Here is a 14,121-nt window from a genome sequence, read left to right as displayed (position 1 = left end):
ACAGGCGTCATCGCCGGCCAAGTCTTACTACGAACGTGTAATGAGAAGATACCATAGAGTCCTACATAGAGATCTGAGGAAGAGACGGTCCGAATTGACCTAGTGACCTATAATTTATTAGAGAATCACATTTTTAGAGTATTTGCTCCGCCCACCGCTGTCAATCATTCTAATGAACAAATGAAACAAGCTCTGGCATTCTGGCAATGACGTAATCCTAATTATAAATGAGAAAATCACATTGTACATGTAACTGTCTGCTGTACTTCATGTCTTCCAAAAAGTGCCGGAGTGTCGCTAGCCTGCACAGCTGTGACACAGCCTCACTCATGACACTGAGCTGATGAAATCGATTAATTGATAAACAAGGTCTTCGGCCCGGAAGTCAGAAGTTGCCAGTCCAATAGCTGAGTTTGAGGCAATGGAACTTTTAACACAGGTGACCCTGGGTCATTTGGATGCCCTAAGTCCTAATTTATACTAATAATCTCATCCCCACAAAGTTAGAAAAAAAAAAAAAAAACATGCATGATAAAAAATGTAAATTAACTTCACAAAAATACTTTTATTACACAATAGTTATCTGTATGACACGTAAATACGTTTAGCGTACTTAATCTCTGAAATTAGCTAATATGAAACAGTTTTGAGAACAGTGTTGCCTGCCCATTTAGGGCGTATGCCTTAACTCGCTATTTGTAATTATTATTATCATTATTATTATTATTATTATTATTATTATTATTATTATCATTATCATTATCATTATCATTATTATTATTATTAGTAGTAGTAGTAGTAGTAGTAGTAGTAGTAGTAGTAGTAGTAGTAGTAGTAGTAGTAGTAATTTATTTATTTATTTATTATTCATTTATTGATTTGTTTTATTCTTATTGTTGTTGTTATATTATATATCATTCCTAATATTAATACTATTATTATAAATCGTATTATTCGTCTTGTGCCTATAACTTCCAGAAGGAAGGTCACATGAAAAGGAAAAGCGTCTTGAGTCGATGAAGATGGAGGAGCTGTGTTCTTACAATTACATTAAACGTAAACGTTACGAGAAAACGGATAACAGGTATGGGACATATAGGGAATAACTACACTGAAAACATAATGTCGTAAGTTCTACTAAGTAAAAGTTAGTAAAAACGATGTCTCGTTCTACTAATCAATGATTTGTACGGCATGACAAGCGATGCTATATATTGGTTAGGCATGCTTAACTAACGTGCCTTACCAACGAAATGATTAGTACGGCATGGGTTTTACGAATTTCAAACCTGCCGTACTAACCTATAGGATCGTAAAAACGATGTCTCATCCTACTAATATTGGTTAGTTGGACAGGCTCAACTAACTAATATTGGTTAGTTGGACAGGCTCAACAAAGATTAGAACTCGTTTGACTGGCGGAACGAATCAGTTGTACAAATGTGATGTACGATGGTTGTGAAGGTGGAAAAGTATGCATACAGGTAATATTTCAAGTTATTTCTCTCAAAATGAGCACTAGATATTGTATTGATGGTGTAAGCTTCTTTTCTGTATGATCAGAAATGCTGTGCACATGTACATTGTGGTCGTAGAGACTAAAAGTCATAACTGCGTCACATCGCATGTAAGCTTATACATGTAGCTTTAAGCTTACATGCGATGTGACACAGCATCGTGACTTTTAGTCTTTACGACCACAATGTACATGTGGCACAGCATTTCTGATCATACAGAAAAGAAGCTTACACCATCAATACAATATCTAGTGCTCATTTTGAAAGAAATACCTTGAAATATTACCTGTTAGCATAGTTTTTCATCTTCATGTTTGTCGCTGCACAACCGCTACTCGGTCAGTCGTCTGCAAGCGTGGTCGAGTGCAGAACACATGATCGAAACAGCGGGAATGTTTAAAACATCGTAAAACCACCAGAGCTTTGTAAAACCAAATGGTACAACGAGTTCGTAAATGCTGCGATGACAGGGTTTACGAATTATCGATGCTGTACTAAATGTTGCATTGTCGTAGAACTTCCAAATCCAATTGGTAGGACCCACTCAACAACTATTATTCCTTCATTTACGAGTCTTGCATACGTCCGCTTAGTTACATATATCGTAAGACATCGTAAAAATTGGTAGAATGCGCTCAAGCAGTTTATTTTACTAATTTAAATTAGTAGAACACAACGAAAAACAAGCTTTTGTTTTCAGTGTATGTCACTTGGTGCAGAAAAACCTCACGTGGGTAATAGGTTGAAACAAATGCTGTTTAGTTTTCTTCTTGCATAATAAGATTGGTATACGTAGTACAACATATATTAAACTAGATTTCGCGGTTCTCGGGTCGGGCAGTTCTTGTAATAGGCATATCTCTAATTGCCCAACACCCGTTACCAATATACCTGCCCTGACCTGAGGCCTATATATAGGCCTAGCGCCTAGGCCTACGTCTTCCATGGAGGATCCCGAAAATACCCCGAAATTAGTAAACGCAATAACGCCTATATAGCGGGTTATAATGCCTTACCATAACTGATTATTTTAATGTTAACCATTCTGGATGACCCCGGAAATAGTCATGTTCTACTGAAATAGGCCTATGCACGCGTTCCGTATTGAAATATGTGTTTAAAATAGACCTATTGGTCCGATGAGATGCACCTGGTAGTCACACTGTTAGGCCTAATGCTTTCAGTTGCACACACTGCGCCCGTTGGTACTCAGCGAAAGCGATCCGCGCGCACGCGATAGCGCGCGGACTCAACGCAAGCGATCCGCGCGACGCAATACCGCGTGGACTCAGCGAAAGCAATCCGCGCGACGCGATAGCGCGCGGACGGACGGACGGATAGACGGTCGGACGGACGGACACTCTGTAAATAGTATTATCTTACTATGAATAGGGGAATGTTGTATGTATCTATGTATCTATGTATGCACATAAAGGCTCCGTCAGTTTCGATCCAAATTTCACCAAATTCATACGGGAGATTGAGGAATATACGGAGATGGTAATGCGAAAATTTGGTTGAAAACGGTCAAGAATTGGCCTCACAATCAGTGAAAATGTGGTCCGTTGTTATACTAGGTAAACAAAAAAAGGAGTCAGTTACTAAGCTAGCCCTGCGCGTCGCACGGGCGTATCTAATGCCAAGCCGCTCGCGTAGCGCAGCGATACCGCGCGGGTAACGCATCACTACGCCATGGCACGCGTAAACGACGCAGAGACAGGTAATGAATGATATTAACGACTGTAGCGTAATAAATACGGGAAAAAGATGTGTGTTAAAAAGTACAAACAACATGAAGAGGTAGGCCTACTATAAATAAAAAAGAAAACAAAATGAGGACAAACAGGCTGTACGAGTATGTGGGTTATAGTTAGTCACAAAATGAAGGCTAAAGAAGGAAAGAAAGAAACTCTTCAGGAAATGTAAGAAAAAAAGCTACAATAAGATCAGGAAATTTAAATAAAAAGGCTATTAAACTGAGGACAGAATTAAATAAATAACATGAAAACGGGAAATCACAAGCTATGCAGCAAATAAAAAAAGAAGCTAAAAGGGAAATATAAGAAAGGATAGATTTAGAAAATAACGGGAACGGGATTGAATAAATAAAAACACATGGTCAACGGAAAATCGCAAGCTTAGCAGCAGAATTTTTTTAAATGGAACAAAATTGGCCCATGTAGAAGAAACTAAAAAGAAAGAAAGAAGTTCAAATGGAAACGTAGGCTTAAGGAGGGTCAGGTTCAGATAAATAAAATTTACCGTTTCAATGATTCTACCTGTTCAGTAATTCCTCCTGTTTTAGTGAACGCTCTCCCATTTACTCCCCTAGCGGGGACCCGCGCGTAGCGCGGGTGTCCCGCTAGTCTTACTATAAATAGGGGAATGTTGTATCTATCTATGTATGTATCACTATAAAGGCTCCGTCAGTTTCGATCCAAATGTCGCCAAATTCATACGGGAGATCGATGAATACACGGGAACGTGTTTAAACTTTATTTGGTTGAAAACGGTCAAGAATTGGCTGCAAAAACAGTGAAAATATGGGTAAAAACGGGTTTTTGTTATGAAAATCGGTTGTCAGCCTACGCGTCACTGCAGCTGGCCGGCAGCGCGTCGGCGCCTCGTGCGTAATGCGCACTACGCCAATGGGCGCGTAAACGGCGCAGAGCCACGCGACTGCGAGCCAGAGACCAGTGGACATGATAATACGGAAAGAAGGAAAAATAAAGGACAAAAAGGTACATGGACGGGTCACGGGATTATGATAACGGGTGAACACGTCCGCAGACACGCTATGAGAGGACGTAATAAATACGGGAAAAAGATGTTTGTTGCACAAACAACATGAAGCGGTACTATAAAGAAAAAGAAAATTAAAATGAGGACAAAAAAGTACGAGTAGGCCTAATAGGCCAACGGGTTAAAGTAACTAAATGAAACAGGAACGAAACAAAGAAGGAAAGAAACTAATCAGGAAAAGTAAGAAAAAAGAAGCTAAAATAATGAGAACAGAATTAAATAAAAAACATGGAAACGGGAAATCACAAGCAGCAAATAAACAAAGAAGCTAAAGGAAATGTAAGAAAGAACATATTTAGAAAATAATGGGAACGAGGTTAAATAAATAAATAAATAACATGGAAACGGAAAATCACAAGCTAAAGCAAAAGAAACTAAAAAAGAAAGTGTAAGAAGAGATGTAAGCAATGTACCTTTTCAATGATTCTACCTGTTCAGTCATTATTCCTGTTATGGTGAACGCTCCCATCTAGCGGGGACCCGCAAACAAGTAAAGCAAACTATGGTCACCTGAGAAGAAAGTTTTAGCGATAGTTATTCAGTAAAATGTGCATGTAAATCCAAACACATACAAAAAATTTCGCTTTTAGAAATCATAATAACATTTTACCGTAAACAAATCACAGAAAGAGAATATCAAAAATCTCGCCGAAGAAAGAGCTTTGGAAAATAAAAGTTATTTTGTAACATTCATGACATTTGGCTATGCTGAAACTTAACGTTATTTACATTGTAACTTTTTTACCGTATTGAACGGCAACTTCGACATTGGATACCATACAACATCCAAAGAACCGTCGCCACGACTAGGCAAATGGGCTATTCCAGATAAATCATGGCCACCCCCATAGAGGAACTCGGATTTCCAGGTTTTTTTTACATTATTATGGACTGGAATTCCAGTTTTTTCCTACTGTACACTGGATTTCCAGGTAATTTTAAGTCATTACATAATTTACCAACCGTGGGACCCATAGAGGATATCGGATTTCCAGGTTTTTTTTACAAAATTATGGACAGGAATTCCAGTCTTTTCCCCTGCTGAACCAGGATTTCCAGCTAATTTTGAGTCAACACACAATAAACAAATGTGGGACCCATAGAGGATATCGGAAATCCGGTTTTTTTTTACATAATTATGGACTGGAATTCCAGTTTTTCCCTACTGTACAGCATGCTTTTCAAGTAAGCAGGTCTTTATTTCTAAGGGGCTCTACAAATCACACTCATGTGATGCTGTTAAGGAGAGCTGTTGGAGCTCTGGAGCAATTGAGCTCCTCAAAAACGAGACTTATAGAGGAGTAGGAAATCCAGCACCCCCCGGACAGGACTTCCAGCTTTGACCTTTGACGTCATGAAATCCAGATTCTTACACAATACCTTTTTCAGTACTAAAACATCAATTTTTCTAGAGTTCCCTCCAAAATGTTTTTTTTTGTAGGTTAATGTCGTCACCCAAAACATTTTTTTTGTTGAGATTTTATTCTTTCAAAAACTGAATCTGATGTTACCAATATAGGATTCTTTGACTCATTTAATTTTCAAAATACTTTTATGTACTTTGGATTACTAGCAGCTGGCCAAGGCGCGAAACGCTAAGGTGGTGGGTGCGGGAGGGGCGCAGAAGGTTTTGAAATCGGCATGTACTTCATGATATGATGAATTTTACGAATTATGTATTTTACCTTAAATTGTGAAATTTACCCTAAAATTAATTTACCTTAAATTAGGGCCTATTTGGGCCCTATGGTAGGCTACTTGGGGCTGAGACGAATTCGTCTCAGCTTGGGGCCTACCAAAATTCTTCCGGTTCCATCGTGAGCCACTGGCTAAACATGTTAAAAAAAAGTCTATCATTATTTATAGCCCAGATTTCGTGCGGAAATCGATAGGCCTATGTTCATTCATCGTAGGCCCTATGCCAAGAAAAGTTTTAGAAAAGAGTTGTAGGCCTACTGGATTTTATCGTTTGGTTCAAAGGGGGTTGCTAAACCCGCGATTCAATAGCAGCCCAATTGGACGAAATTTGGAAGATTTTCATTGCATTGTCAGTTTCCACATTTTCCTGAACATTCCATAGGGGGGAAAGGGACGACTTTTCAACATTGGTGCACGCAATCTTCAGTAGGTATAGTATCCCACTGAAACTAATAGCTAAGGAAATAATTAGGTGTCTTTTTGATGATATGACCCGCGATTGGGGCTGAGATTTTTTGGCAAGCTGGGGGGGGGGGGGGGCTATTCCAGATAAAACATGCACCCCTAGAGGGCCAATAAAATGTATTCTAAAATGTCTGGAATTCCAAAACATACTTGAGGAAGAAACATTTTTCAATTGACTAACCAAACAAATCTGGAATTCCACAGAGGGGTATAGTGGGTTTTTAAAAATACCCAAATAAAAAATTTAGAATAGCGATGAAAGTCTGGAATTGCATGGATGGGTATAGAGGGTTTCTAAAATTACACCGTGATGGAATTGTTAAATTGACTACCAAAAAAAGTCTGGAATTCCATAGAGGGTATAGAGGGTTTCTAAAATTACACAAATAAAAATAAAATAAAATAAAAGTTGGAATTTTATCAGTTGACTACCAAAAAAGTCGGAAATTCCATGTTATGATTTTGTTAAACAGAGTTTTAGGTCCATGAACTGAACCACGCAAAGGGAAGCATACTCTGTCGGCAGCACACATTTCGAACATGAAAGGATTGGATTGTGAAACTCTTGCTTCAGTTCTTGCTAAAAATTCATAGGGCAAAGTTCTTTCTTTATGTCCTTAATTATTCTTTATTTAATCCTGTTCTTTCTTTCTTGAGGCCTAGATCTGTTTTTTCTACCTTTCAACTCGAATATTGTTGATTTGTTGTAGCCTATTGTCAATGGATGTACGTAAGAATTCCAACTTTCTTACTTTGGTTTGAGCTGAGACTAAAATACCTAAAGCCTCATGTCGTTTTTATATTAAATATACCTGTATTGGAATGAAATAAATATATTATACAGGCTACATGATAAATACATGAAGCCACAGCAAGTAGAATGAGTCCGATCATGTCACGCCGATGGTGCTTACCTTGGTACTACGTAGGTGCTCCTTTGTTAAAAGGAAATTCCCTGATTGGGGACTGTCAAAAAGCTTATTATATAAATTCTCTGGGGACTGTTACTTTTTAAAGTTTCAACGCATATACATGCGACATATATGAATAAAATACAACATGAATAAAGTAATAATAAGCTAATGGGCTTTTGGACCTAATTTATAGGGGTCATAGACTGAGAACTTAAGTCAAAACAGCCCCATGCACATGCCACAGAAACCTCCAGTATTGAATTACTAGTTCCAAATGGCTTTGTTATTTTCCAAGTTTTTATAAAAGCAGTGTCATAGGCTTAGGAACCGGGGGCTGGGGGGGTCTCTGAAATACCTTTCAGCCCCCCCCCCCAAATAATCCTAGGTGAAATTTCAAAATTGTGATAAAGTAGAGTGAAAATGGGTGTTTGTGACATATATTTTGCAAAATTTTCTGACTCGGGGGGGCGAACCCCACTCAGGCACCCCCAGAATGCTCCATAAAATATTTTTTTTTAATTTTCAGTCCCCATGTTAAAAATCTTCCTAAGCCAATGAGTGTTTGTCATAATTTATACATTTAGTGATCCATATGAGCCCCACTGCAGTAGACATTAGGACTTCTGTGAAATTTTGTTGCAAATTGGGACTGTCTTTTACGCATTTTAATGTATGACTTTTTTTTTAATTGTTATTTTTGGAGTGGGGTGTGCCTTTGGCTACAGGTCTACTTTTTGAATACATGTCAGATCTTAGGTGCACTCTTATATTGATACTTATTTTGACAAAAATACCAATTAGAAGCAAAATTAACACAAGTACATATTTACCTTTTCATACATTATGCATATTGTGAAAGTGTCAAAGGTTTTTTTTTTATGAAATGGCACTTTATAGGTTAATAACATATCATTTTTTTTTTTTCAAATCGAGGCACAGAAATCATGCTTTTAGAATTTGCCAAAAATCGTGGCCGACATGGCACAAGATCAACAGTCCATTTGACTTTTTTTCACAACCAAAAATTTAAATGTTATTGGGTTAATATATTAAAATGCATCAAATAGTAAACTGAACTGAAAGGTTTTGTGGATTTTTTTTCTGCAGTCATGTGTGCAGAATTCTGAATTTTTTAGGACAAAATCGCCAAAATCCATACAAGCTGAAAAAATGAAAAAGATCATGAACGTGATTTTGGTCAAAAACTTAGTTTTTGGTCTAAATTGTGATTTATTTTTTTCTTGTATATATGTTTTGTTTTCCTTTTCTAAAACATAACTTTGTTTTGAAATTGGGAAACAAATGGTAATGATGTGGATATTTATTTGTTTCATATACATTAGGGAGTGTTCATAAATACTTTGGTGGGGGGTTGGAAAAGTTGGAACCTCGGACGTCAACATTTTTGATCCCCCCTAAAAAGGGTGGATTTTTTTTTGATCCCCCTTTTTATGGTTGGTGAAAATTTCTTGAAGTCCAGTGAATCCAGCACCTTTTGCTGACAAAATAAGTTTATGGTACAAATGCGCACAAAGCGCCCAAAAAATTTGCCATATTGAAGCTAAACTGGTGAAATATACATGTAGTACAAAACTGGAATTAATTTGCACGAAGCACAAAAAAATTGGCACTTTTTATTTTAAAATAACCAAATATGGGGTTAATGTTGGTTAGAAACCCATATACAGGCGTCAACATTGGGGGGGGGGGGCGTGGATGATTGTATGGACCATCCCCCCTAACAATATATTGGGGAGATTTATCCCCCCTCCCCCCGGGATCTACCCCTATGGTCATTAACTCATTAGCTATACCATTTGGAGTTATTACTCATTGGAGCCATAGTGTTACATCCAAATTGTAAAGTGCACACATTTTGTTGATTTGTAGCTTGAGATTATTGAATACTTAACATTCATTTTTTGGAATGTACATGCCTTCTCTTACATTTTACCCCGGAATTTTACCCTCAAATTTTTTGATCCCCCCTATTAAGGACTGAATTTTTTTTGATCCCCCCTTTTTAGGACCCAATTTTTTTTTTGATCCCACCCCAATATCTTCCAACCCCCCCAAAGTATTTATGAACACTCCCTTACCCACCTAAAAATTTCGGACAGGCCTATATTTCGATTGAACAACTGCATTTTGTACCATTCAAAGAACAGTAGTTTTACTTTTAGCTACGCGGTCAAAAAGTTTGTGACTCGGTATGCTACTTTGTCGCCGCACGGTATTGAATTTGGTCTCATTTGAAAGCTTGTTCCTTCAAAACATTACTGCAAAGATATTAGATTTTTGCATCACTGTATATGGGAAGGACACTCTTCAGAGGAAGCCTACCTCCATGAATTCACAGGTACTACCAGAAGTGAATACAGGGTCATTATGGAAATTTCTCCAGACGGCGGTGAAAACTCAAATGAAATTTAACAATGTACAGTTGCTGTAAATGGTAATGAAGTCCTTGGTATTCAACAGCAACGAAATGGTTCTTAGAGTTCAAGAATGGAATGGGCGTCCTTGAAGATCATCCAAGGTCCAAAAGACTTCCTGACGTCACCACTAATGATATACGTGCTGGTACAGTGGCATTGATAATGAATAAAGAGCCAACAAAGAAAGATGAGATAGCCACAAAATATGACAACTCTGATGAATGTGTTTTCAACATTAATCCATTAACATTGGGTATTCCAGGGTGTCTTCTAGATGGGGTCCCAGAATCTTCATGTACAAAATTGATACCAATTGGCATATTCAGGTCCACACCTTCTATACACTTAGAATGAGGACCGAGGCAAGTTTAATCTATATGTGGCTTAAGGTGATAAGACATACATTAATCACTGGAATTACGAGTACATTTAGTGGAAGCACCTGGATCTCCAACCCCTAAGAAGATCATCACTCAGTCACCATAGTGCAAGGTCTTCATCGCTGTTTCTGAGATCCAGGGAGAGTCTTGATGACAGATCATTTGCCAAATGAAAGTACAATCATAGGCATATATCATACAATTTTGATAGCAAAATTGAGGCAAGCCATCATGTCAAGAAGGTTGATGGTAGGAATGTGACTGTTCTCGGATTGTGTCCTGTACGCTATTCTTAGTTTGTCAAGCTGCCATTTACGACAGAGGGGTCAGTTAACTAAAGTAACCATATTGTGGTTCAGGCATGGCCTCCAGTTAGTGAAACCTATTTTAGAATTTTAAGTCCTACCTTCATAATATCAGGTTTGCTGGTGATGAATGCTGTTGGGCCTTCACTGAGGAGTGGCTCAAGGAGCTATCGGAAGACTTCCATTTTGTTGACATAGAAGGTTTCAAGAAAAATTGCGACGGGTGCATTAAGGTTTGTAGTGACCATGCTCAAGAGTGAGATAGAAAGAATTTGGCTACTCTTTCAAGTACCTTGTTCTACGAACTTATTGACCGCCCCTCGTAGTATACAGTTAATGTTGATGAGAATTTTAATATGATATTGGATTCATAGTCCTTTTTTTAAATGTTATCAAAGAGACGGATTCGTATGACATTTGGTTTGTAATGTGGCACTCCAGATACAAAACATTTAAAAAAACAAAATCAATGTCCGGATTTTACATTATATAAATTAATTTTAATATGCACTTCTTGATTTTTGCTTTCGGATTTTTAAATGTATATTAAATTTTAGAGTCCCTCTTTCAAATGTTATATAATTATATGTAATCTTTGTATTCCATCGCTATATGAATTTGCTGATACTTTGGTCAAAATTTACATTAAAATGATCAGAAAAAAACTATTATTGTCAAAATTTCAGTTTTTTGTGTCATGTTATTTATTAATCTAAAAGTATTTTAGGCGATGAAAAAACCACACCATGTTCAACGGGCGGATGGAAGTTCAAGTAGGGTTAGGTGGTTTTTTTTTGTGGGCTTTTTTTTTTTGGAGGGGGAGGCTAAAATTACCCTAAAATATCACCAAAATCTGAAGCCACATCCCCCCCCCCCCACTTTTTTCAAAACTGGAAACCTCTGGCTACATACCGGTAATGTTTATGTACCAAAATGTCTTGCAGATTAATTCGTTTTTAGCAAAAATATCGTCAAATTTGAATTTCGTTCATGCATATCTCGCAAACGCAAAATTGGAATCAACTGACATTTTGGGAATAAGCTTTTTACGTGGATATCCACTGAAAAATGTCATAAAAAGAGGATGCTAGGATCACGAAATCCTCCTTTAAGCAAAATAAATGTTTTAAAAAAATTCTCAAAAACACAAATTCAGGGTCACGAGCTGTCACGGTTGGGCCCGTATAGAAGGGGTTTTTTCGTAGCCTTTAATACTATTATTATTTGTTTTTTAAAACTTTTTATAAAACCTAACTAAATAACAAAAACTGATGCTAAACTTAAAATTTGTATCCATCATTGAAAACCAATCAACTCCGGAAATCAAGCCTGTTATTAAAACCCCAAGCCACGATGGGTAGATTTGTATTTTTTTAATACACAGAATTAAGAAAGTTCTCTCAGCTATCATAAAATATTCTAAATGCGCACCAGTAAATTTTAGACCAGATGATTGGAAACATAAACAGGGCTACTGCAGGAGGCAAGGTTTATGACCAAGAAAATACAATATTGATTTTCCCTTTGTGTGTGTGTGCCATATGTACCATGAACAATTACGTAATAGTATTGACTTTTGTTGAACTTGTTAAATGTAGGCCCTAATAAAAGGTCAGTGAACCCCAATAGGTCTTGAACTCATCACTCCTACCAGAGATCTTCTCTGCTCATGTGAACTTGTTTTTCATTTACCAAAAAAAAGGGGGGGGGGGAGGCATTTCAGACTTTGCTCAAAACTGGAATATTGGCTAAAAGTATTTTAGGCGATGAAAAAACCACACCATGTTCAACGGGCGGATGGAAGTTCAAGTAGGGTTAGGTGGTTTTTTTTTGTGGGCTTTTTTTTTTTTTTTTTTTTGGAGGGGAGGCTAAAATTACCCTAAAATATCACCAAAATCTGAAGCCACATCCCCCCCCCCCACTTTTTTTCAAAACTGGAAACCTCTGGCTACATACCGGTAATGTTTATGTACCAAAATGTCTTGCAGATTAATTCGTTTTAGCAAAAATATCGTCAAATTTGAATTTCGTTCATGCATATCTCGCAAACGCAAAATTGGAATCAACTGACATTTTGGGAATAAGCTTTTTACGTGGATATCCACTGAAAAATGTCATAAAAAGAGGATGCTAGGATCACGAAATCCTCCTTTAAGCAAAATAAATGTTTTAAAAAATTCTCAAAAACACAAATTCAGGGTCACGAGCTGTCACGGTTGGGCCCGTATAGAAGGGTTTTTCGTAGCCTTTAATACTATTATTATTTGTTTTTTAAAACTTTTTATAAAACCTAACTAAATAACAAAAACTGATGCTAAACTTAAAATTTGTATCCATCATTGAAAACCAATCAACTCCGGAAATCAAGCCTGTTATTAAAACCCCAAGCCACGATGGGTAGATTTGTATTTTTTTAATACACAGAATTAAGAAAGTTCTCTCAGCTATCATAAAATATTCTAAATGCGCACCAGTAAATTTTAGACCAGATGATTGGAAACATAAACAGGGCTACTGCAGGAGGCAAGGTTTATGACCAAGAAAATACAATATTGATTTTCCCTTTGTGTGTGTGTGCCATATGTACCATGAACAATTACGTAATAGTATTGACTTTTGTTGAACTTGTTAAATGTAGGCCCTAATAAAAGTTCAGTGAACCCCAATAGGTCTTGAACTCATCACTCCTACCAGAGATCTTCTCTGCTCATGTGAACTTGTTTTTCATTTACCAAAAAAAGGGGGGGAGGCATTTCAGACTTTGCTCAAAACTGGAATATTGGCTCAATTTTTATAGGCTAATAAAAACTTGGAACATTTTTTGATGCCAAATAAGCTAAATTTTGGTCCAAAATTTCTTAAAAATCCAGGAAATTCATATATTTTGGTGGCTGTTTCGTTAATTTGTTTTATTTTTGGGTCACGTTATAGACGATCGGATACACATCCATACGCAAACTGAAATCAGGACTGTTTTTAACAGTTTTACAGCTATGCTCTATTGGAATTACAGGTTCCTCCCCCCATTTTATAATGCTTGCCAAGTTTTTTTGGTCATCGTAAACATAATTCCTCTATGGCTAATTGGGATTTCAATTTTTTTTTTTTTTTTTTTGCATTTTGCAACACTTTTATAAGTTTTTTTGTCACACTATTCCTTTATGCCCTATTTGTCTTTCAGTTAGGAATTCCAGATTTTTTTGCTCCTCACTCCTGGATTTCCAGAAATTTTTGGGGGGTGGCTAATGGAAATCCAGGTTTTTTTTCGATCAAAATCTTATTCCTCAACCCCCTTGAACACAATATTGTTAACTGGATTTCCAGACTTTTTTGCTTCTCACTGCTGGAATTCCAGAAATTTTATTGGGATGGCTAATGGAAATCCAGTTTTTTTCCTGATCAAAATCTTTTTCCTCAACCACCTTGAACACACTTGCTATCTGGATTTCCAGACTTTTCTTGCTCTCAGTGTGAGGATTTCCAGATTTTTAGAGCATCAAGTTTAAATATCCTCTATGGGGGGTGTGCATACTTTATCTGGAATAGCCCAATGTACGAGGGTTGGTCAATAATATCCCGCAACCATTATTTATCTCCGCTCA

The 14,121-nt window shown here is 37.1% G+C and overlaps 1 protein-coding gene across 1 annotated transcript in view; it reads left to right on the top strand.

The window, feature by feature from the left end:
* Positions 1-14,121, top strand: part of LOC140146671 (transient receptor potential cation channel subfamily M member 1-like) — a 112,717-nt gene that overhangs the window by 82,834 nt on the left and 15,762 nt on the right. The window contains exon 2 of the mRNA XM_072168540.1: positions 979-1,084. Within this exon, the coding sequence (XP_072024641.1) occupies positions 979-1,084 (106 nt within the window). The remainder of the gene's footprint in view (positions 1-978; positions 1,085-14,121) is intronic.

The sequence above is a fragment of the Amphiura filiformis genome, chromosome 2 (assembly GCF_039555335.1).
Source record: "Amphiura filiformis chromosome 2, Afil_fr2py, whole genome shotgun sequence".
In the NCBI taxonomy this organism is placed as follows: Eukaryota; Metazoa; Echinodermata; class Ophiuroidea; order Amphilepidida; family Amphiuridae; genus Amphiura; species Amphiura filiformis.
The sequence above is the reverse complement of the archived record's forward strand: the minus strand, read 5'-3'. Positions and strand labels throughout refer to the sequence as shown.